This window comes from Xyrauchen texanus, chromosome 15 (genome assembly GCF_025860055.1).
Source record: "Xyrauchen texanus isolate HMW12.3.18 chromosome 15, RBS_HiC_50CHRs, whole genome shotgun sequence".
Classification (NCBI taxonomy): Eukaryota; Metazoa; Chordata; class Actinopteri; order Cypriniformes; family Catostomidae; genus Xyrauchen; species Xyrauchen texanus.
In genome coordinates this window covers 23,005,063-23,029,530 of record NC_068290.1, presented here as the reverse complement: position 1 = coordinate 23,029,530, position 24,468 = coordinate 23,005,063, and the positions used below count along the sequence as shown (strand labels likewise).

Genomic DNA, 24,468 nt, shown 5'->3' with positions numbered 1-24,468 from the left:
TTCCCAGGTTGGCAAGCGTCGCCTTGTTAACTTAGGGTAACCAAAAGGATTCCGACGACTTTTTATGGGGCATTGGGGAAGGGTACATGCAGTCTGACACAACTGGTCGCCTTTGCATGTGAAATACCTGCCCGCTCTTGTGTCAGCAGTACACGTACACGGCTCAGCACATGGCGTGATTTGAATTGGACCCCTAGTGTCGCTTCTTCGACACAACTTCGAAGTGAGCGACAGATGGGGAACGTCTAGGTTACGGATGTAACCTCCCTTCCCTGATGGAGGGAACGAGACGTTTTGACGAGATATTTATCAGATGTTTTTCTTCACCACACTTCACCACACATATACTCTATAAGAGAAAAGCTTTAAAGGAATATTCCAGGTTCAATACATGTTAAGCTCAATCGACAGAATTTGTGGCATAATATTAGTGATTTACTTACAGTGGAGGTCAATGGAACCAATTTGTAGATGTTAAAATGCTCACTCTTTCAAAAGTGCAGCCACAAGACATAAACATTATATGTGTTAACATGATTTTAGTGTTATAACCTTTTCCGTGTAGTTATATCCAATTATACAACTTCATTGCCAAGATGATGTTATGTAAACAAACCTTAAAATGACTGTAAAAATTACAATTTAAACAACTTAACAACTTAAATAATACACAAGTTTTAACAGAAGAATTAATGCAAGAGCATTTGTAAAATTATACGTTTACCATTTCTATCTTTAAACCCTCCAAAATTGGCCCCATTCACTTCAATTGTTAGTGGCTCTTTGTAACCATTTTTTTTTTTTTTTTTTTTAAGAAAAGGAGGTGCAAGTCTAAATTATCTTTGTGATAATCAACATTATACTACAAATTATGTCTATTGAGCTTAACTTGTATTGAACCTGGAATATTCCTTTAAACAACTCTCTTAAATAAAAATAAAACTTTATGAATAAAAATCGAATTGTATGTGAAAGTAGACTTCTGCATGAGCAGTGATCGATCTGGGTCCTCATGCTTACCAAAGCCATGCTTGTTTACACCAGCTGCAGGGGTGAATAAAAAAGGACTGAATAAGGAGAAAGGGACAAGTTAGGACAAGAGGTTACATCAATGAATACATTGAATTAAATTGTGGTTGATAAGGCTTGTCTTATTTTGTCACGGAAAAACATAATCATACATCATAACATACTCAAGTCATTTCTGGCTGTAAAAAGAAAAAAAGATTCATTTTACAAAAGATCTCAATCCTATTCAAATTATTTGGGATATGTGGTCAGAATAGAACTACTGAAAGAAATGTAAGGCTCACTGAGTTAACTGTCTGGGTGAAACTAAAGAATGCCTTACCTTACACTGGGACGTTTAGACATGGAGGGCCATTGTGATCAAATGGGGGGTGGAATCAGCAGAAATTCACGACATTACACCATAACCAAAATGACTGAATATATCATACACAATGAACACATTATGAAAACTCTTCATTGAAGACTTTAGAAAGTCACATTTAAAAATGTAAGCATAGAGCTTACAGTACATTCTCACATACGTGACACAATGTGCCTAATGATGAGCCTAATTATTATTAGGTCTAAAATGGAAACATAAAATAGTATTAATTGAAGTAGCCTGTTAATATTTTATATAACTGATTTTTTGCTATTGTTATTAACATTATAGCCTACCTATTGTCGTAGCTTGTGTGAATGCAGCATAAAAGTAGCCCATAAGACTCCATTGGTTAAATCCATGTCTTCAGAAGCAGATAAACAGTTTTTTTACTCTATATATCTACTTTCACATCTTAAAGTCACACGTGATGCCTGTTTAATTTCACTCTCAGATCTGAAAGTTTATGTCGAGATTTAGAGTAAAAGTGTATTATTGATCTATTTCTCACCCACACCTATCATATCACTTCTAAAGACATAGATCACTGGAGTCACTGGAATCTTATGAATTGCTTTTATGCTGCCTTATGTGCTTTTTGGAGCTTCAAGGTTCTGTCCAACACTCACTTGCATTGTATATATATATATATATATATATATATATATATATATATATATATATATATATATATATATATATATATATATATATATTAGGCAAATTATATTAACATGAACATATATAATCCTAACCATTTAGAGCCTTTAAGGCTGTGTAGGCTGTCAGGAACAGCTCGGAACACCTTTTCCCCATCGCGATCTAATGAGCTCCGTGCAGGGGTCGGGGTGGCATATTTGGGGCACCTCTCACCCATCACTGCAAGCTCATGGCTGGGTGGCACGATTGGGGGTACCTTTCACCCATAGCGATCCTGGGGCGGGGTGGCACAATTCGGGGCACCTTTCTCTCATCGCGATCTTTCCAGCTCTGTGCAGGGGTTATCGACTAGGTCGTGCCACCCCAGGGAGCGTTGCCGCACTAGGCAACTGCCTTTATCGCCTTTGCCAGGATACAATTGTATCATTAATCACGAGGGCTGGTCTCACGGGACCGTTTACTGTTTTTCGACTTGTTAAATGGCCTGTTTGAAAAGAGATGCATCGATTTTACCGATCAGGCTAAATTATAAAATATTAGCCTATGGTATGCATTCTCTTCAACAGAATGATTGCAGACGTTATGCACATGTAGCATAAAATACTAACAATTAAAAAATCTCTTTTTGTCTTTAATGTTTTAAATGTCTTTAATCGTTATACTTTTTAACAAGGCATGCAAGGCAAGGAATCAGCAATACTTTATCACGACGTGATTGGTGATATGCGCTCAAAAGCTTCTAAAAGGAATACTGAATATTGCACAATGTATCTCCAACTGGGGCAAAACATGTGGCCTTCGCACAATTGCTGGCTGCAGTGACGTGTGGGATGATGCGCGAGCTCAGAACAAAGGCGAAATCACGTGGCCGCGACTGTGAATGCAGCGGGTGGGTCCCGGGACTGTATAAAAGAGCTGGCATCACCTCTCCCACTACACGTAGAAAACCAGTCTGCTCAGGTGAGTTAAACTCGATCTTAACTATTAAGGCAACTTTTTACGGTTAAGTTTCTGTGTAAGAATCTGGCATTTTCTTGTAAACAATTGAAACGCTTAAATTGGTATTTTATTGGCAAGAAAATAGTTTATCAAGATTTTCAGGAGTCAGTTTGTAATTTACAGATGTGGATTTTTATGGAATAGTGTTCAGACTGAAATTATTGACGTTATAATAATTAAAGTCTGTGAATAATCTTTAAACTTAAACTTGTTCACATTCATTTTAATAGACATTAGGCCTAACTCTGGAGTCTCAGTTGTATGACATGTCTTGGTCAATGCAGAGCTGATACAAATCTATGCATATGTGATCTATTTTCTGTGCCATTGATTTAAGATGTAAAGATTTGTCCTGCTTTACATTTTCTACAGGTGTACTTGTATGTCCATCAAAATGCGGGCTCTAACAGTGATCTTTGCTCTGGCAGTAATAACTGGTATGATATTAAGCACATTCAGGCAATGTTTTTCTATTTTGACATAAAATAGCAATGCACAGTGATTGGACAGTTCTGTTTGTTGTGCTTCTGTTCCAGCTATCACATCACTTCACTTTTGATTCTTAATAGTCACTTATTGTCACTCATTTGTGTATAATTTTATATGTAAATAAAATAAAAAAAGTCTCATTTGCACCTCTTTGCAGGCTGCCATGCTCGTGCCTTGTTCCAGGCTGATGCCGCCCAGCCCAGATGGGAGGAGATGGTGGAACGGTTCTGGCAGTATGTGGCAGAACTCAACACACATGCTGATGGTGTGGTGCTGAACATCAAGAGCTCCCAACTTAGCAGAGAGCTTGAGTAAGTAAGAATTGTTCAGAATCTCTATATCTACCCACAGAACACAGTTAGTGATGTATGTTGCAAAAAAGCAATAGTTACTAAAACAACCATATATTCGTCTTTTCACATTTGCCTAAACATTTTCCTGTGCAATGATTTATTTTGCAGCACCCTGATAAGTGACACCATGTCTGAGCTGAACACCTACAGTGACAATCTTCAAACCCAGCTGGCTCCATACGCCTCTGATGCTACAGGTCATCTGAGCCAGGATCTCCAGCTCTTGTCTAGCAAACTGGAGACTGACATGAAGGATGCCAAAGAACGCTCCACTCAATACCTGCAAGAGCTGAAAACCATGATGGAGCAGAACGCTGATGATGTGAAGAACCGTGTGAACACATACACCCGCAAACTAAAGAAGCGATTGAACAAGGACACAGAGGAGATCCGAAAGTAAGTTAGGATGCTTTCTTAGGTTTTCAATGTTATGCAAGTGGTTGAAATTGCAACAGGTTTAGTTCAGCACTCTTGAGGATGATTTTTGACTACATCAATTAATCTTCTTAATTTCTTGCAGCACTGTGGCTACCTACATGGGAGAGCTGCAGTCTCGTGCCTCCCAGAATGCTGATGCTGTGAAGGATCATTTTGAACCCTACCTGAGCCAGGCCCAGCAGGGTGTCAACCAGAAATTGGGTGATTTTGGTGATTTGGTTAAGGCCCAGGAGGTGAGTGAGCAGCTGGAAACTCAGGCTGGAGCCCTGAAAGATAAGCTGGAGCAGACCGCTGAGTCCCTGCGTACCTCCCTGGAGGGACACGTGGAGGAGCTGACAAGCTTCCTCACACCCTATTCTGAGAAGATCCGTGAGCAACTGCAGATCGTCATGGACAAGATCAAGGAGGCCTCTGCAGCTCTTCCCACTCAGGCTTAAGAGCTCTGTATACTTCTACAGTTAGAACAATCTACTGTTATCACCAAACTTAAAAAAGAAGCAAAGATAGAATGGGAGGTCACATGTCACCAAAACATGCTTTTTTCATTTAATGGGAGGTTGATAAGTGTTAAGAACAGGACCTGACTGAAATAGTGCTGTCCATTACTGTACAAAAGAATAACAGTGTACTACTAACCATGTTTACTTTCTCAGTATTAACCTACTGTCTGAGGATATACTTTCAGTAAATGTCCTCTGTAAGGATACAGTAGAGCAATTTTACAATGACTCAACTGTCTTGGAAGTTATCCGAGATATAATACACCTTTCAAATTAGTAAAATAAAAAAACAGTAATAGTGCTTTGAACTGTTGAACTATCAGAATATATACAGAGATTATCTTTGCTAGCCACAACTCCACATATTAATGCCTTTTTACTTTTCATGTGTGTGTGCACTGTTTGAATATGTTTGCAATAAATCTGTGTCCAGCCACACAACACATTTCTTGTACGTTTCTTGTCAAGAGTCTTTATAAAGTACTTTTTTTTTTAAAGTTGTTAATGGCTTTTTGCCTTCATCAGTTCATTTTAAATGGTCCTGTGGACTTTTTAAAGTACAAAAATTGCATGTAATGTCTTAAATCATACAAGGATATAAAAGCTGCATACATGACAATTAGAAAATGGCAAATGCTGTTTAAAATAATTTTAAATGGAGTATTGCATGTCACACTGAAAGACATGCCAACTTCCCAAATGTATTTAATGCCAACTACCCATATACAGGTGTGTATACAACAATCCAAAATAATGAATAATTAGAAAAAATCAGATGAAAGAAACCGATTTGAGTAAAATGCTTTTCTTAATTTTATAAATAAACTGTAGATCATTTACATAAACAGACAGACAATACACTTTAAAAGTATTCATTATTCAATTCTTGTAGCATATTTCTGGTCATTGGCCTGTAATCGTTATCATCCTTTTAATAATTGGCAAAGAGATCAGTCAGGTGAAAATACATACTCTGCCACTTAATATACTTTGGATATGAGGTTGTAATAAGAGTTAGGACCATTTTGATTCACAACACACATATGCACACAAAAAGCTGTTCCGGATTTTATGCTTTTAGATTAATACTTTTTTATGTGTGTGGGTAATTATTTTCTAAACATCCTCTCACTCCCCAATTTCTCAATTCAGCAAGGTGTCACGCATCTCTCTGCCTCCTTCTGCATTTACAATAGGACTTGTGTGGGCAAGACTTTCACACTAATCCTTCTTCAGAATGACTTAACCCATTCCTCAGTACAGAAAGATCATGTTTGTTAAAAGTTCAAGGAAAGGTTTGCTGATATGAATTTAATGATAGTTTTTATAAATCCATTTTAGCTTCTCAGCCAAAACCAAATTCAGTTAGGCGCAAGTAAGACTACACTTTGTGTCTCTTTAAATATATCTATGCATCAGTGTTTTCAAGAAAAACAAACAAACAAACAACAGCAAAAACAAACAAAACAGCAAAGACAGAACAGATGTGCCCACCTTGACTAAAACAGCATCAGTTTCTTTCCACAACTCTACAAACTCATCTCATAACATACCCATTTTACACATATTCAAAATCTAATTTGAGTGATAAAGATGTTCGTTGTAAATCATCCAATTTTTCTCTGTTTTCTCCTCATCTCCTCAAACTCCTTAACAATCACACAGATTTTTTTCTTCACTATCAGGTCCATGTAACTTGGCTTTGCCTCAAGAACTAAGGTCCTGTTCTCATAGCATTATCCTCATGTCTCTATGTCTTTTTTGCAATAATTTTAATCTCAAGGAAGACGTGTTGAGATCTGCTCCCAAATTCCATTCGAATCCTGCAGGTCTGCTGCATAAAGGAACATGCTGTGCCACTGTTTACATTGTTCGTTCTCTGCTCTATTAGCTGTTTTCACACTCATACATCTGGAAGACAAACACATAATAGCACTAGCACTAACAAACATACAGTTTCGCTCTTTTTTCACCTATCATTTCTAGCAATCATCACAATTTAGGCGTCAGTGTTTCAGTCCTTGTAATCTGATATGAGTTGTTAATATGTTAACTAATAATAACTTAATAATTCAAATCTTTAAGAAAAAAAAGGAAGGAAGAAAGAAACTTCAGATTGTCTGAATGGCTTCATACAATATGAAGCCCCCCGCCAGAGGTAATGTCAGTTCACTGCCTCTTTGTATGGTTTCGCACAAACAATGTCCTCATTTGCACGGAGCCTCACTTCTCTTTTGAGTCTAGACACTTTCAACATGTTTTATGCTGTCAGATTTGAAGCATCAGCATTTCCTAGAAAGATCAAGTCTTTTATTAGATGTGCCATAGTAAAAGAAAGCATGTTATTCTAAAAAATAACACAGGCACAGAGATCTTCTTTAATTAGAGATTGAATAAATAATAAACAGTTCAATGGCCGTTGCCCAACAAGAACTCCTGTGCAGGTTTGTGTCGATCATCAACAATATATTCTCAAGCTTCCCACAGTGAATTCACTGTGTGTGTGTGTGTGTGTGTGTGTGTGTGTGTGTGTGTGTGTGTGTAGCTATAGTTTGGGGACAGAAGCGAGCTAAATCAGACAAAACCTTCCTATGGTCCTCATTTGGATAAAGAATCCATTCATAAATTAAATAATGCTTTTTTAAAATGTTCTAATAATGCAAACAAATTTCAGTTAGGATCAAGTTTAGTTTATAGTAATTAAAGTTATCTTTATTTAAAAAATTGCTGAGCAACCGTGTGTTTGTGAGTGTTGTGTGGTGTGGTGTGTGTATTACAGTGAGTGATATACTGTATGAAGACAAAATTTAGTCACTGTGACCTTATTTTACTCTCAAATCTATACATTATTTTTGAGTTAATCTGCCTATGTTTCATAGTAAAAATGAGATGATGCAGAAACATTAACCACCTCTCCAGTCCTGCAGCAGAACAGTGAAATATGACATAAACATGTCAAATACAACATTTTATGTAATGTCATACATAACTCTTAACAATCTGATATTTAGGGTTTTTTAATTAACAGAATATATTAACATACTGTTCTACAATACATTATGTCTAATATAACACAGTGTGCATGATATCTGGTCAATGAAGATTAAGAAATGGAATCATCTTGCTGACATAGATCAGTCAAAACACAAAGGTGGCTACAAAGCAGCTGATCGGAGGTTACCATACTTTTGCATGTATGAGACAGCATTAGGGCAATTGACTGAAGAAAAGCTTATGTAACTACATTCAAATAAGCTTCACTTCACACACATCTCTATCTAATCTTATGCTGTAGCTTCTTCACAATATTACTTTTAGATTGAAAAAGGTCTGTTTTTAATTTGTAATCAATAAGGTTCAGAATGGTTCTTTGCTTTAAAATCCCTGATAATGAATGGACGTTGTACTATCCAGGGTATTAGCTCACCAGATAAACAGAGTACTGTTTTGCAACATTGTTTCATTTGAAATTAATGTTGTTTCAAAGGTTACTTACTGGCTTCCACTGTGGCTACATTATGTTAATTCCCCAAGAATATCTGAACAAAACACCTGGAAGTAGCCTACAACTATTATGGCAAACAGTGTTTACTCATCGCTAAAAACATTTTTACTTTTCTTTAGCCATTTAAGCGACTCGGATGTTTGTGACATGACGCAGAAATAAGAAGATACTCAGGATAGGTCTTGATAGGTCAGAGGTGGTGTAGTCGCACTACGTCAGCTCGATACCGTTATATAGGGCCAAGCCATCTGTGGGGCATTACAATCTCAACTGAATTCTCTTGAGGGATACAAGAAAGGTATGATCAGTTCCAATCATATTTTAAAGCTTACTTGTTCTGATAAATTATTTCCAAACTGTTAATATTTTGTGCGGGATTTTAAACGGAGTACTCAGCGAACCGGCACAGTAAACACACTTTAGTTTCTCACGTCTAACAATTAAATAATGCTAAGCAGTATATTGGCGACGTGGCATCGTCATTTTTAGTATAGCCTACTCCATTTTAGTATCAAGTAGGCCTATTATTGCTAAGTAAATTAAAAATATAATAAACATAGCAAATATTGTCTGCAGAGAATTACAAATTAAAGTATCACAACCCATTACAACAACCCAACGCCATGGTTTCAACAAATTTGCTAATTATCGCATGCTACTGAATTAAATGAGCAGATAGTTTTTTTAAAGTATCTTTCAAAGTTGCAGTAACAGGTGCTAGTTTCCGAATATCGGACGAAAAATTACGTATCGGCCTACTTGTGATTATTTCCAACGTATTCATCAAATAATTTCAGCCTAAAGCGCTCGAACTAATTATTTGGCTTTCTAAAGGCGTTTTTTATGTTACAGAAAAGACCGACAAGATGAAACTGTACTTAGCTGCAGTCGTGTTGATGCTTGTGCTTGCTGCACACACAGGTAAAATCAAACCTCTAATCCTTCTACACACTCTCTCACATTGGCGATTTTGTATTGATACATTTTCCCAGGACCTAAGAAAACCGTCCTCAATAGCCTTATGCAATTTTTACAGGCATACAACTTAGATTTACACAATTAAAATGCACAACTGAAATTTAAACAGAGGCCCAAGAGGAGCCCACACTGGAGCAGCACTTTGCCAAATTCCACACCCAAGTGAAGGAGATTGCAGGGGACATGACAGAGAAGACCAAGAATGCATTCGAGCAGTTTGAACAGAGCGAGTTCGCTGTCAAAACCAAGTAAGATCATCATTAATATATACATATAACAACAACTTACTTTTGTCAATTGGCTAAAATCTGTTTTGTCTGGCAGGAACTGGTTTACTGAGCAGTTTGATAAGATGAAGCAGAAGCTGGGTGAAACCTTCAATTCAAATTAAAATGACAACCATTGACCTCATGCCCTTTATCCCTACAACCCTACAATCACAGACTATGTGATGTCACCCCAAACCTTTTGTGCTGACAGGCACAATTGTTACAATTCACACTGTTATGATCTTGTCATTTGTGTAATCTGTACAATAGTTTACAGTTTTGTGAGGTGCTCTGTTAAATATTCTGAAAAATTGTGGAAATCTAAAAATAAATTCAGATTTTTTTTTCTCCAAAAGAATAAACAGTGAAAAAAAAGGACTAATTTGTTGCATTGTTTTGTTCACATTAACCAATATTAAAGGTCATGGCATCTGACAACTTAATATTGAATAATTATGAATACATTCTTTGAATTCCAATGTATTATTTGTATCAACCTAACAGCTACAGTATATGCTACTTGAAATAATTGTAAATTGTTTAGTAGTTAGTTATTTCTAACAGAAAAAACATATATACACACACACACACACACACACACACACACACACACTGGATGCCAAAAGTTTGGAATAATGTACAGATTTTGCTCTTATGGAAAGAAATTGGTAATTTTATTCACCAAAGTGTCATTCAACTGATCACAGTGTATAGTCTGGACATTAATAACATGAAAAATTACTATTACAATTGGAAAAATATTTTAATAAATACTTAATAAATAAATACTTAAACTACTTCAAAGAGTTCTCCTCAAAAAATCCTCCACGTGCAGCAATGAGAGCTTTACATTCTAACTGTCTAATCAGTTTGTCCAGGTACTCAAGTGATGTTTCACCCCGCGCTTCCTGTAGCACTTGCCATAGATGTGTTGTTTGTCAGGCACTTCTCATGCACCTTACAGCAGGGGTGGACTGGCCAATTGGAGAACCGGGACTTTTCCCGGTGGGCCAGCCGCGATGATCCCTCAAAATCTTTTAAGATCCACAACACAATCTTTCCAATTATCTGTTGTTTTTTTGTTTCAAAAGTGTTTTTTCTTTGCAATTCTTCCCATAAGGCCTGCACCCTTGAGTTTTCTCTTTACTGTTGTACATGAAACTGTTGTTGAGCAGGTAGAATTCAATGAAGCTGTCAGCTGAGGACATGTGAGGTGACTATTTCTCAAACTAGAGACTCTGATTTACTTATCCTCTTGTTTAGTTTTATATCTGGCCTTCCACATCTCTTTCTGTTCTTGAGTCAGTTGTCCTTTGTCTTTGATGACTGCAGTGTACACCCTTTGTATGAAATCTTCAGTTTTTTGTCAATTTCAAGCATTGTATAGCCTTCATTACTCAAAACAATGATTGACTGATGAGTTTCTAGAGAAAGCTGTTTCTACGTTTTTTGTTGTTGCCATTTTTGACCTTAAAACATGCCAGTCTATTGCATACTGTGACAACTCAAAAACGAACACAATGACAATGTTAAGCTTCATTTAATGATCCCAATAGCTTTCAACTGTGTTTGATTTAATAGCAAGTGATTTTCTAGTCCCAAATTAGCAATTTAGCATAATCATAATTGATAAGTTGTTGGAGTGATGACTGCTGGAAATGGGGCCTGTCTAGATTTGATCAAAAATGGCTTTTTTCAAATAGTGATGGTGCTGTTTTTTACATCAGTAATGTCATGACTATACTTTGTGATCAGTTGAATGCCACTTTGGTGAATTAATACACCAATTTCCTTCTGAAACAGCAAAATCTGTATATTATTCTAACATTTTGACCGCCAGTGTGTGTGTGTGTGTGTGTGTGTATATAAATCTGTATCAAAGAGCTCATGTGGTCAAAGAGCTTCCCACATGAGATTCAATTTACTGCTTGTTCTTGGTTAATGATCAGTATACACTCTTAATTTAAACCTCTTCAGTTCAGCAGTGAAGTGACTGACCACATGACCCCTTTTCCTTGAAAACCATCCCATTATTGGATTTCTAAAAGAGATAAATATAAACTTTCTGTTCAGTGCCTCAATGGATCAAGGTCGAAACATATTCTATTTAAGCTAACAGTGAGTGTTGCAACTAGTAACAGGAATCATTCAAATATGGTGTTCTAATATGTAGAAATCAGTCGTAGAATTATTTGCTGTACATATGCTTAATTCTTTGTCAACAAATAATGCTGTTTTTGACAAATAAAACTTAACTACCTACCGTAGAAGAATACTGAATTCTGAAGAATACAGCATAATAGCTCCCATCCAAAGTCTAAAATTTTCTTGCAGTTTATTTGGCAAGGACTGATGAAAAAGTATGAATAGATCAGTTGGACAGTGAATGAAATAATACAGCCCCACCCCACCTTGGTCCCAAGTGGACACCCCAAAAACAAAACAGCAACATGTTTGCACATAGCTGTGCAACTGCTGTGCACAAAGTGTCATTATGAATATAAACATGTATTATTTGTGGTATAAATAATTGCACCACTTCTCCACAAATATTGGGAATCATCTAAGTAAACAGCAGGCAGAGCTTTCTCAGAAATGATGGGTGATCTGTGTCTCAGAATGAGAATTGATTCAAATACAACTGCAGGATGTTATCACTCATCAAAAAAACTGACTGAACCTGAGACAACCTCTTCAAAAACATCAGAAAAACAACAGTGAGGCTGATAAAACTCAGAAGTATAAGATATCAAATTGACAGTTCTTCAGAAGAAGAAGAAAAAAAGACTACATCACCTTTAAAGGTACAAATTTAATACACATGCATATATTCAGGTCTAATGTCTACCCTGTTTAATGCACAGTATATGTGAGCAATTATTTGAAATCTATCTGCATCATTTGAATATTTCTTTTTATTGTTATATCATAGATGTCCAGACTGATGCTCTTTGTTCTAAGCATGATGCTGCAAGGTCTGTCTTCATTTGTTTATTTTTCTTATGATGATGTGCATTGAAAAACCTCAACAGAAACGTTTGTATCATGCAACATATTCCTAAATCTTTACATTTATGGTCTTTAGCATGTATTATAACGTCCAATTCTTTGACCACTCCTGGTTCAGAAGAAGAAATCGTTGGAGTTTTAGAACGGGCAAAGCAGGCTTACAGGTACTGCTATAATTAGTTGTTTACTTAATTTCATTGTACAAAAAATAAAATACCAAATTTAATCTAGTTTCAGAGGAAAATACGCCTTAATAACAATACATTCATATTTAGCGTGTGGACATTTTATTTAACATTAACACCAGAAATGTCAGGCACAGGATGAGTTTTTTTTCCCCTCAGACTATCCATCTCATGAACAGTTAAAACTGCCCCATTGAGCAATAATTATGTGCAATACACAGCTTAGTCTATTTATATTTATCCGACATACCATACACATTTTCTGCCATTCTCTACATTCCCTTGATTCTGTATATAACAGATTTGTATTTGCAGTTGTATTTGTATCTGTGTGTGTGTGTATATATATATATATATATATAGTGTATTTCTATAAATACTTTATTTTCTATTAACGTTTTATTCTATTTTTATTTATTTATTTTATATTCTATGTCTTGTTGCTCTATTGTTTGTCCAATTATCTGTTTTGTATGTCTATGTCTCTGTGTTACATGGCAGGGAAACAAAGGATAAAGTTCTAAATGTTGGCAGTTCCGTAGCAGAGTTGGCTGGCATGTACTATGAGGAACATTTCAAGCCTGTAGCTGACTCTTACAAAGACTGGGCTAGAGAAAAAGCAAGTTCCCTCTGGGAGAGACTCAAAGACAGGGTGTCCACCTTAAGATCGGCCTAAATACTTCAAAAAGTCCAAGAGAACTTTGTAAATCTACAAATAAGAAGAACAGACTCCCAATAAGAGGTGTATTTTAGTGTATTGGTGGTGTGGTGGAGTTAAAACACTAAACCAGGCATCCATTGTTCTCATTCCATTGCAAAACAGTACAACTAAAAAAAATACAGCAAAACTTTATAGACACCCAATGCATATGGAAGTCTGATTAAAACCGAAAGAATGCTTCTTTAGAAAGTTTATTCATAAAGATATTTTCTGTATGTTTTTTTTCTGAACATCAAACTAATAAAATGCTGATTAATATCACTACACAGATATGGATATTTTAGAATCTTTGCATGAGAGGATAAGAGGATGCAGAAAATGGAAAAGGGAAGAAAAGACGAGAACAAAGATAATGCAAAATTAAAGGAAGAAGTTAGACATATTTGGGCTTAATAATTGTAATCTAATTAATGCACACACACACACACACACACACACACACACACACACACACACACACACACACACACACACACACACACACACACACACACACACACACACACACACGAAAATTAAAATAGGTCCACAGGTTCTAGATAAGACACGTAATGTTCCAAAGCTGAAGTTCACTAGGTCGGTCTCTGTCTATTTGGCATGTAGAAAGCTTTTTTACAACCTTTGAACAGCCTTTGCTCCACTCTTATTAGCGTATCCACATCCAAGCCAATAACTCTGATTCTGCCATTCTTGCAAAAAAAAGACACACACACACACACACACACACACACACACACACACACACACACACACACACACACACACACACACACACACACACACACACACACATGTTGTGTTTCCATGTTTTATGGGGACTTTCCATAGACATAATGGTTTTTATACTGCACAAACTTTATATTCTATCCCCTAAACCTAACCCTACCCCTAAACCTAACCCTCACAGAAAACTTTCTGCATTTTTACATTTTCAAAAAACATAATTTAGTATGATTTATAAGCTGTTTTCCTCATGGGGACCGACAAAATGTCCCCACAAGGTCAAACATTTCGGGTTTTACTATCCTTATGGGGACATTTGGTCCCCACAAAGTGATAAATACACGCTCACACACACACACACACACACACACACACACACACACACACACACACACACACACACACACACACACACACACACACACACACACACACATGCAAAAAAGAACCAGCTGTCCAACATAGTCACAATCAGTCATTTTTTGTGCTGAATATGTTGTAGAAAATTGCATGTTCATTTGTATTTTTTAAAAGTTAAATGCATGACTGAGCAGATTTAAAAAATATTTTTTGAAACTTTTTTGTCTTTAGAAGTGCGTTTACATTTTGAACATATATTATATTATAATAGAATACATACAGGCCTATACCGTATATTTAAATCAAGAGGACACCAAAAGGGCACTTAAAACTAATGAAGTTTAGGTCATTTTGGGATAATGGTGCATCTTCTGCTTCATCTGGTAGGTATGCAGGTACCATTTAATTGTAATTAACTTGGGTCTAACAGACCACTTAAACATCTTCAAATAGTGATTTCATAAGGATCCTTTCATGCCTTATTGATACACAGTCATGCACACAGGGAACAGTGGACTTTGAGAAAGCAAACCAGTGTGTGCATGTTTGTCCTGTAGGATCAGTAGGTCCACTTGCGTGGGTGTGTGTGTATGCATGCAGCATGAGTGTGATTGTGTGTGTGTGTGTGTGTGTACTTTGCAATGACGTTTGTTTGGTCAAATGATCAGACAGATAAATGGGTGGAAGGCAGACAATATAATTGCAGACTTAGCTGGTGCAGTTGACTCCAGTCCTTCATTTCTCTATACAGGCATCTCAAAAGCACAAGGTAAAGTGAGTCTTGACTATACTCCTCTAAACTATACATGCATGCATTTACATCTAGGAATTACACTACTAACAATGCATCTCTATATATCTCGTTTTGCTTTGATTGTGTAATGACACAACAAAACACTGCACATTGCAACTATAGCAAAGGAAACCTTGCATGACCATTTATACATATTTATTGCATATAGTATTACAATTATCATAAAGTTGGAATCTTTGGTGTGTGCATTGAAATATCCCAAGTGACAAGACTGTTAGTTCAAAATAGGTGATGTTCACACAATTTTTTGTAGAGTAAATTAAGAGATGTTCTGCAGGAATACCATGTGTACATTTTTGTCTCATCTCTTAGATGAAGCTGACATTAGCTCTCATCCTCGCACTCCAAGGTAAGATACCAGTTCCTGGGTTCTTGAGAAATTCTCGCAAGGATGTTTGGACTTCTTTAATTGGTGCAAAACTGAAAAACAGAAGGCATTGGGCCTGATCATCTATTTGCTCATCATGCAAATTTCTGAGGAAATCAGAGGGAATGTTTTTTTTGGGCAGATCAAACTTGGAGAATTATGAGAGAGATGTAATTAACCTATTTGCATTTTCAATGTGAAGCATTGAGGTTACGAAAATATGTAATAATGCTAATTATGCTAATGGAAATTATTGACATGCGTTACTCCCATCAACCGCATTAACTTTCAATTGCATTTCACCATATAACCATGTTGAGGGAAACAGTTATTTAGGCTACCACATACCCACATAGACATACTACTATACATGTGCAGAACTTAATCTGGTCCAAGCCCAGACTTGACCTGACCAAGAATTGATCAGTGCCTCAACTGGCGAGCAAGCGTGTTGATTTTGTTGGGCATTGTGTTCATTAATATCATTCAAAATGTAGTTGTCTTTTCTGTTTTTCTCTTTTAGTGTCAGTGTGTGTATATGCACAGGATATCCCAGAGCCAGAGAAAGAGTTGGTGGAGAAATATGAGGGTCTGAAGGCAGTTTTCTATAAGAGGATTCTCAATGCTTATCAAAAGTTCCTAACTGGCATTGAACCAATGCTAGAGAAGTCACCCACAGGAGGAAAAGCTAAGGAGTTCTTTGAGGAAATGCAGAAAAATCCAAGAGTGGAGAGCACCATCAAGATTCTCAGGTAAGCATCAAACCCTGTGATCACCTCAAATCTTTAAACAACCCCCCAATCTCTCCACCTTACTTTTACCCATTCTAGCCACTAATTGCATCCTTTTGTGTTTAACATTACCCATCCATTTCCATTTTATGATACCAACAGATTCCCTTTGATAACAGCCCTGCCCCTTCAGTAATGTAATTTTGCTTGCATTCAGTACAATTGTTTCCTATGAGTAAATCTGTTGTGTTTTGTGTGGTTCTTCCAGTGGTCTGGCCACAGAGCTCGAGCCTGTTGTGGACAAGGCTCGTATGGCTGCTCTTGGTGCTTACGGCCACTATCTGCGGCCCTTTATTGGTGAATACCTGGACAAAGCAATCACCAACATCAAGCCAGTGCTGGATACCGTCCTGCCTCAAGAAAACTAGAGCCTGAAACTTGTTAATTACTGACTCTGGTCAGACAAGGCAGATCTATCAAGATGTGCCCAAGAAAGTCATGTCTCATATGTAACATGCATTACTTCATGCATTGTCATTGCTTCAATTCAAATCTATATATGAAACTGCTTGATATGTAGCTGCGTGTACAGCACAGCTATTGTGTCATTACAGTTTTTTGAATGTATATAGTGTATCTGTGTATTTGATACTGTTTTAACCATATCCAGTATTAATAGAGTATGACAATTATGTGATTTTGAGTGACTCATAAGGAAACAACAAGACTTATTCAAAATAAAGATCTCTGGATAAAGCAAATTCACCTAAGTTTTTGCATATGCTTAAGTATATGTTGAATGTGTACTGAAACAAAACAATGTGTATAAAATGGAAAAAGTCTTTGACACATTAATATTAATATAAAACAATTTCATTTATGAATTTCAACAGCATAATTGAAACGGTATGTCTATTCCAGACTCAAACGGTCAATGTTCTTACAGACATTGCACTCATCTGTATAATCAACAACGATGAACTCCACAGTCCCTATACAGTCATACACCAAAAAAATTTTTTTCTGCAGTGGGTGTTATGACTGAATATTTAATATCTGGATGGTTTTATCTAACCCAGTGGTTCTAAACCAGGGGGCAGTGCCCACTAGATGACCTCAGCAAATTTGACAGTGGCATAAAATGACTTTAAATAATTTTAAACAAGTCCGATTTTTGTAATCTAACTTAATGGCTATGCTAAATAAATTGAGATGTACAACACATAAACTAATATAATATTATTTAATTTAATTCCCTTTTATTGAAGAACATACAATTCTTCAAACTTCTGGACTTAAAAAATATAATTGTGATGAATTATTAATCTACTGACACTCCTAGTTTCTCTTAATAAATATTTTTGAAAAACAAGCAGCTCTATCATCTTTACAGCAGAAGTACCAAAGGATATATCTTGGCCTACAATGCGAAAGGTCCTATAAATGTTTTCTTGGAAAACATTATAGAATATTACATAATATTATAATTATATAATATGTAATAATAATTATATAATTATAATAATTATTTAATATAAGTTTACTATCACAAGATATATATTTTTGTTTATTACAAATGAGTACAAGTTTATTTATTGTACAATGAGTACAATATCACTTTGATTTTCTGTGTGACAATGGTATACGTATTCCATATGCTTGAACAAATACATATTTTACATGCTTTTTCAAACTCAAGGTAGCACTGATGTGTCAGAGATTGATTTGATTTACCTTTGACGTTGCTATTTGATGAAGCAGCAACGTGGAAGGAAACTATAGCAAGTGCAACACATGAACAGTATGATTTGGCTATTGTCATTTGGATGAAGGCTACTACTGAAATTATGTAAATTTTGCATCTATTTAGACTCAAAAAGTGCCTGAGAAAATATATATGTGTATCTTATACGTAGTTTATGGGTTATGGGTAGCTCAATCCAGCCAGTTGTGTCTCATAAATTTCAATGTGGAAGTAATGAATGCCAGAGGCATGCAAAGACCTCAGCAGGGACAGGGGCACAAATATAAAAAGGGGCAATGATTTTTTAGTACTTATATATAAGTAACTAATTATTTGCTTTTTGTGCATTTTAGCATTTTTCTTGTTTCTATAAAAACACAATTTTCTCAATTATTTCCTTTTTGACAAATAATAGACAATTCCTATAATACCTTTCTAATATTCCTAACAAAAAGCACCATATTTTGACAATCCCATTTTTTTTGACATGTGTCATTGTAAAACCAAGCATTTTGGAGTACTATTACAGTATCACAAAATATGAATATAATCATTCAGTACCATGGTATAACCATGGTAATGAGAGTATCTTTTGTTGTGTGTTCTATGGTTCTAATCACTTTTCTCATCTCTGCACCCTCACTTTATCATTTTATCTCAGCTGCTTCCATTCTGATCTCATCACCATGGTTTTGAATGGGTAGCCTACATGTCCAAAATAAATGGTAATACCATGGTATTTTTCTGAAAGTGATTAGTCTATCATTTTAAACAAAAAAACAAACTGGCTTTGGCTGAATCAGACAGCTCCTTCAGTTATTGGCAGTATTCAATAAAATACGTATTAATTGTCTATCACTGAAAACGATGTGACCGCTCCCATTATAATTAATAAAGCTGTCTACACTGCATATGATGTTGGAAATGCAGTAGCAATCGAGTATTAATCTGTTGATGAACTTACAACACAATAAATAGAGTGGATATTTTATCTGACCTGTGTTGGTTTGTATTTCTAGTTCTGCGTTGGTGTGTCTGCGTCATTCTGTGAGTACACAGCCAAAATATTAACTATATGTTTAATAAATAAACAAAAGCAATGCAAGCAATATCATTTCTGTTTTCTAAAGTATTTATTCAATTATTGTAGCATCAAAAATGAGTTAAAAGTATGTGAACATGTTGAAATGTAAGCTACATATTATTTATTATACATGTTGCCTGAAATGAAAACAAATAAATGACAAAGAAAATGAGAAAAATAAATGAGGAAATTACTGTCAAACATCATCAAAAATCCTCAAACATCAAGGTCAAATCATTGTGCTGATCGGAAAGCTCGAGACTAGAAAACAAGACATTATTTCACTCACATATTAAATTAATATCAAGTTATGGCCTGGAGAAAAAAATATTTTAGAGTGAATCTGCTGTTAACCTAGTAACTTCATGAAACACAAACAGATAATAAAAAACTTCTGATGCTCTGTGGTGCAATTCGTTGCTCTGGGGCGAATTAAAAACGACATTTTTGCTCCATCAAAACCCACTACATCGGGAGGAGACACCACTCGAAAGTTCATTTCACAAGATGAAGGACACATTAATACAGAAATTCCGTGTTCCCTTCAGAGAATCCACTTCTAGGGCCCTGTACCACAGAGACAGTAGGGCATAGAGAATCACTTGTGATTGGAATCAGCCCTGATCTGCTGTAGCGCGCTGTTTATATATGCATATTTTTCACTAATACACCCACGATTTACAAAGAAACTTCATAGTAACAAATGTTTACTGTTATTGTGAGATTATTACGAAATTGTATTTTTGTTTTATTTAACCATTTTAATTCAATTTTTACAATTCCTACTTTTTTTACTGGACAACCAGAAGGGCACCTTCAGCTTTGCAAATAAAAGGGGCAGGGGCTTGCACCCCTGCTGCCCCCGTTCTGTGCACATCACAGATGAATCCTGTTCTATATATTTTGCATCATCTCTTTGAAATATGAAAAATAAAAAACATTAAAGTATATCAGAATACATTCTATTCTATTATTTTCTAATTGTATTGGAGGTGTTTTAAAAAATCTGCCACTATCTGGGCATTTTGTAAATCAATAATAAGATATAATTACCTAAAGGCCCAACTTTGTAATAAGTTTTGGCGAAAAATGCATTTAAAGTTTAATGATCACATTCATTTCAACACCTGAATCCTTCCACTGAAACTTAAACAATAACAGTCAATGTCTGCACAAGAACATAAAAACAATTCAAGGGCATGCTTTTATAGAACCCAGTGCTAGATAATCATCTTAGTAGACAGTGGACATTGAGATAACAAACATCCCACCAGTACATACACAATGAAATAAACACCCAGATACAAACGTGCACACACGCACACACACATACATGCACCCACATGCACGCACATTGCACGCAAACACACACGCGCGCACACACAGGCCCCAATTGAGGCACTTACAGTGGAACTGAATGGGGCCTGTTTCAGATGTAGAGACAAGAGGTAAACAATATGCATGTTAACATGATTTTTGTGTGATAAAGTCGCTTACTAACCTTATTGGTGTTAAGTCGTATCCAATTTTACAATTTTGTTGCATGACAACATAATGCCACAAACCATGTCAGCCTACAAAAATGACAATTTAAAAACTTTACAGCTAAAATAATTCACAAGTTTTAACAGAACAATTAATTAAAGAAATGATTTTATTACATTTGTAAGCTTCACATGTCTGCCTTTAAATCCTCCAAACAATTGACCACAATCACTTCCATTTTTAGTGACTCACTGTAACCTCGATTCTTGCTGGGTTTTTTTTGTTTGTTTTTTGTGGCAATCAACATTATGTCACAAATGCCATCGATTGAGCTTAACTTGTATTGAACCAGGAATATTCATTTAACACACTGGTGTGCAGATAGCCTGAAGAACACAGGCTGACGTGTCTGTGGTGAAACAGACTTAGGACTTTATTTGGAAATGTGTAGAAGTTCAATTGCACATTTATCTGTCTAGAGGTTGTGAATAGGGCGCAGAATACAAAATGTGTTATCACAGTGTATTATCATTTTAGCAAGCACAGAAACAAACTCCCCTTATTCTTGAATGGAAGAACGATGATCAAATGCAGCAATGGCCAGCATTAGTTTAAACGTGATCAATCTCTTTGCCTCTTTTACAAAGAGCCATATCTGTTTAACAGGTAATCTCTTTTTAGTCTTTGCTATCTTGCAACCCACCCCCAGTCAAATACAGACATGATCGCACAACAATTATCTGAAAGGGTTGCACTTTGGCCCTTGGGTTATCAGGTTAACACATCTGAACCCATATATAAGATAGGCCAAAGAGTTTTTGCTGCTAAGCAGTCTGAAACATTTTCTGCTGAGGAGAAACTGTAAGTACACTCATATTTCCTATACTTGTTAAAAGTGTAAAAATGCATTATAAAAATGTTTAATTATACGAATAATATGATTTAATATGCTTAATTGCTTAGCAACTATAGAGGACTCCAACCACCTGCTGAATTCCTAAAAAGCACATGGCATAAGTCTGTATGGAGTATTTTGAAGTTATTGCAACATTAAGTGAATGATTTTATTTAAAAAATATATATATTTTTGAAAATATAATAAGTATATAACAAAGATGTGTCAAGCATATATTATTTGGTTTTCCCCAAGTAGGCTTAGGCTACATCATGACATAAGGGAAAGGGACCTTCTAGTTTCCCTTATTCATGCCTTGATTAACATTTATGCAATAGGCAGATGCTTTCAACTCAAATAAACAATTCCATGATGTAGCATTATACGTAGCATTAGAGGCTAACTTGATGGAATGACTTGGGTGCATTGGAGTTCAGATTGTCACAAGGAATACATTTCTACCCTCTTGTGATCACATTTACATTCTCACTATTTTGCAAATATTGTCTAATTACTGTTGCACTTAACCCCACAGATCTGCCTGCCACTATGAACAAGCTACTGGCTATCACAGTGCTCATTGCTTTCCTTGCTCTGGGTATGCACACACACACACACACACACACACACACACACACACACACACACACACACACACACACACACACACACACACACACATGTTGTGTTTCCATGTTTTATGGGGACTTTCCATAGACATAATGGTTTTTATACTGTACAAACTTTATATTCTATCCACTAAACCTAACCCTACCCCTAAACCTAACCCTCACAGAAAACTTTCTGCATTTTTACATTTTCAAAAAACATAATTTAGTATGATTTATAAGCTGTTTTCCTCATGGGGACCGACAAAATGTCCCCACAAGGTCAAAAATTTCGGGTTTTACTATCCTTATGGGGACATTTGGTCCCCACAAAGTGATAAATACACACACACACACACACACACACACACACACACACACACACACACACACACACACACACACACACACACACACACACTATTGGACTATTATGGAGCCTTTTCACAGACTGTGATGACGCATTTCCGTATAATTCGCAATGTACATTATTCTTTGTTTTATATTTCCTTGGAATTAATAAAAAAAAAATTACACTACTGCTATTGATTTCAAATAGCACTTTTCACAATACACATAATTTTATTAAATTCATTCTGTAATGTCTGTATTTCTTAAATGTCTTAAAGTCCCTCGTGAACAGCTTCATTGAAAAAACTTCATTGAAAAGTATGCCTTCTAACTGCTGTATTCCACCACTCTGTATTTTTATCCTCTTTTGGATTATTTTATTTAATTATGTTGTTGAATCAAATGGTCTCCCATAAATTCTATAGAAGTTTAGCCTACAATATTTTACTTCCGCGTTCTAAACCTGAAAATGTGAAAAGGGCCCATTATTAACTGATGTCTCAATCTGCCTGCATGATCTTAGCATTGGACTTACTATTGTAGGAGCGGAGAGCTTCCGAATGCCCAGACAGGCTGAGGAGGAGAAGGGAACCATTGCCAATGTGATGGGCACCCTGAAGTCCTACTATGATAAGAGTGTTGACACTGCCAGTGGTTATGTAGATACCATAAAGGGCTATAAACTGGAGGAGAAAGCCAAGTAAGTCAAAATGTATAAGTATCCCTGACTCTAGCCAAGATGGTTTGCTGGTCTTGTCTGGTTTAAGGAGTCCTATAAAAAAAGAAGAGAAACAGTCTTGTACCTTTATGTAATTTTCAATGTTATGTAATGTGATTCACCTCAAAGCTGGCTGTTTTGGTTCATGTCTCAGACCCTGTACTGAAGACTTCAATATACACTGTTTTAATTGGCTTAAATCTTTGCAAAACAAACCTCTCTTAAACCAGCCAACTGATCAGTCTGACCTGGCTGATTTGACCAGGCAACCTGCTTTGGTTTTTGTTCAACAGGGCAAATGGAGACAAACCTGTTTTTGTGTTCATGAAAACCTATGCTGTAAAGTATGCTGGCTTTATAGAAATTTAGGTAGCATAGGAGAGCATAACTCATTTTAATCTATACTCCCTATAGGAACCTGTATGATGAAACAGTCAGTGCTGTCACCACCTATGCAGGGATCTTCAATGACCAGATCTACCACATGTTCTACTCCCAAGATAGCTCTTAAGGCCCAACTCAAATAGTAGCATACCATACTAGAACTCTCTCCATCTCTTTCTGGTCCTGAGTCTGTCACCATGCTGGAACCACAATTACATGAACCCTGCAAGAAGACAGTGCAATCTGGGGAGAAAACATTATAGTTGAACTCTTTTCTCCCAATGGTCTGTTACCTCTGCCCTGTCAACAATACAGCAATATACGTCCAAAGCACATACTGCACCACACAAAATGTTTAAGTGGATAAGTATGATTTCAAGTTCTGGGGTTAAAATCGAAAGTAAAATCAGGTAAAAACTCAAGTAGTTTTTGGCTGAAGACTGGAGACCCTACGCTGCTAAATATTATCTTTCTGGCACCACCTATTGTGCGTCAAGGTTAAATCAGAATTTGACTGAAATATTTAATTGTAGTTGATCAGCTAATATGAAGAAATTTTGTATTCTGTCAACTTTTAGTGGTTCTGTGTACACCTTGCAATAAAACTCCACATTTGTAGAAAATAAAATTGTCTTTACTTGTGTGCCCTTAAATATATAAATGATTCAAAACAAATGTAATCTTTTTTATTTCTAGAAAAAGCAC

The 24,468-nt window shown here is 36.0% G+C and overlaps 5 protein-coding genes across 6 annotated transcripts in view; 4 read left to right on the top strand and 1 right to left on the bottom strand.

Moving 5' to 3' along the window:
- Positions 1-24,468, bottom strand: part of bcam (basal cell adhesion molecule (Lutheran blood group)) — a 278,932-nt gene that overhangs the window by 137,151 nt on the left and 117,313 nt on the right. The window lies entirely within an intron of this gene.
- LOC127656266 (apolipoprotein Eb-like) lies at positions 2,915-5,273 on the top strand. The gene is made up of 5 exons (XM_052144506.1): positions 2,915-3,013; positions 3,425-3,489; positions 3,699-3,852; positions 4,003-4,290; positions 4,415-5,273. Exons 2-5 carry the CDS (start codon positions 3,435-3,437, stop codon positions 4,767-4,769), a joined length of 852 nt encoding a protein of 283 aa, XP_052000466.1. The 5' UTR covers positions 2,915-3,013; positions 3,425-3,434; the 3' UTR covers positions 4,770-5,273.
- apoc1 (apolipoprotein C-I) lies at positions 8,541-9,962 on the top strand. Its single transcript, XM_052144541.1, has 4 exons — positions 8,541-8,635; positions 9,190-9,258; positions 9,425-9,563; positions 9,640-9,962. The coding sequence occupies exons 2-4, from the start codon at positions 9,204-9,206 to the stop codon at positions 9,704-9,706; spliced, it is 261 nt and encodes an 86-aa protein (XP_052000501.1). The 5' UTR covers positions 8,541-8,635; positions 9,190-9,203; the 3' UTR covers positions 9,707-9,962.
- apoc4 (apolipoprotein C-IV) lies at positions 12,179-14,020 on the top strand. Its single transcript, XM_052144530.1, has 4 exons — positions 12,179-12,388; positions 12,517-12,559; positions 12,670-12,757; positions 13,280-14,020. The coding sequence occupies exons 2-4, from the start codon at positions 12,517-12,519 to the stop codon at positions 13,452-13,454; spliced, it is 306 nt and encodes a 101-aa protein (XP_052000490.1). The 5' UTR covers positions 12,179-12,388; the 3' UTR covers positions 13,455-14,020.
- Positions 21,514-24,439, top strand: apoc2 (apolipoprotein C-II). 2 transcript variants are annotated; one of them, XM_052144519.1, is made up of 4 exons: positions 21,514-21,668; positions 22,238-22,300; positions 23,185-23,361; positions 23,794-24,439. In XM_052144519.1, exons 1-4 carry the CDS (start codon positions 21,529-21,531, stop codon positions 23,888-23,890), a joined length of 477 nt encoding a protein of 158 aa, XP_052000479.1. In that variant the 5' UTR covers positions 21,514-21,528; the 3' UTR covers positions 23,891-24,439. The 2 variants fall into 2 exon arrangements, with proteins under 2 accessions (XP_052000479.1, XP_052000480.1); XM_052144520.1 differs by having other exon boundaries at positions 21,617-21,668; positions 23,205-23,361; positions 23,794-24,433.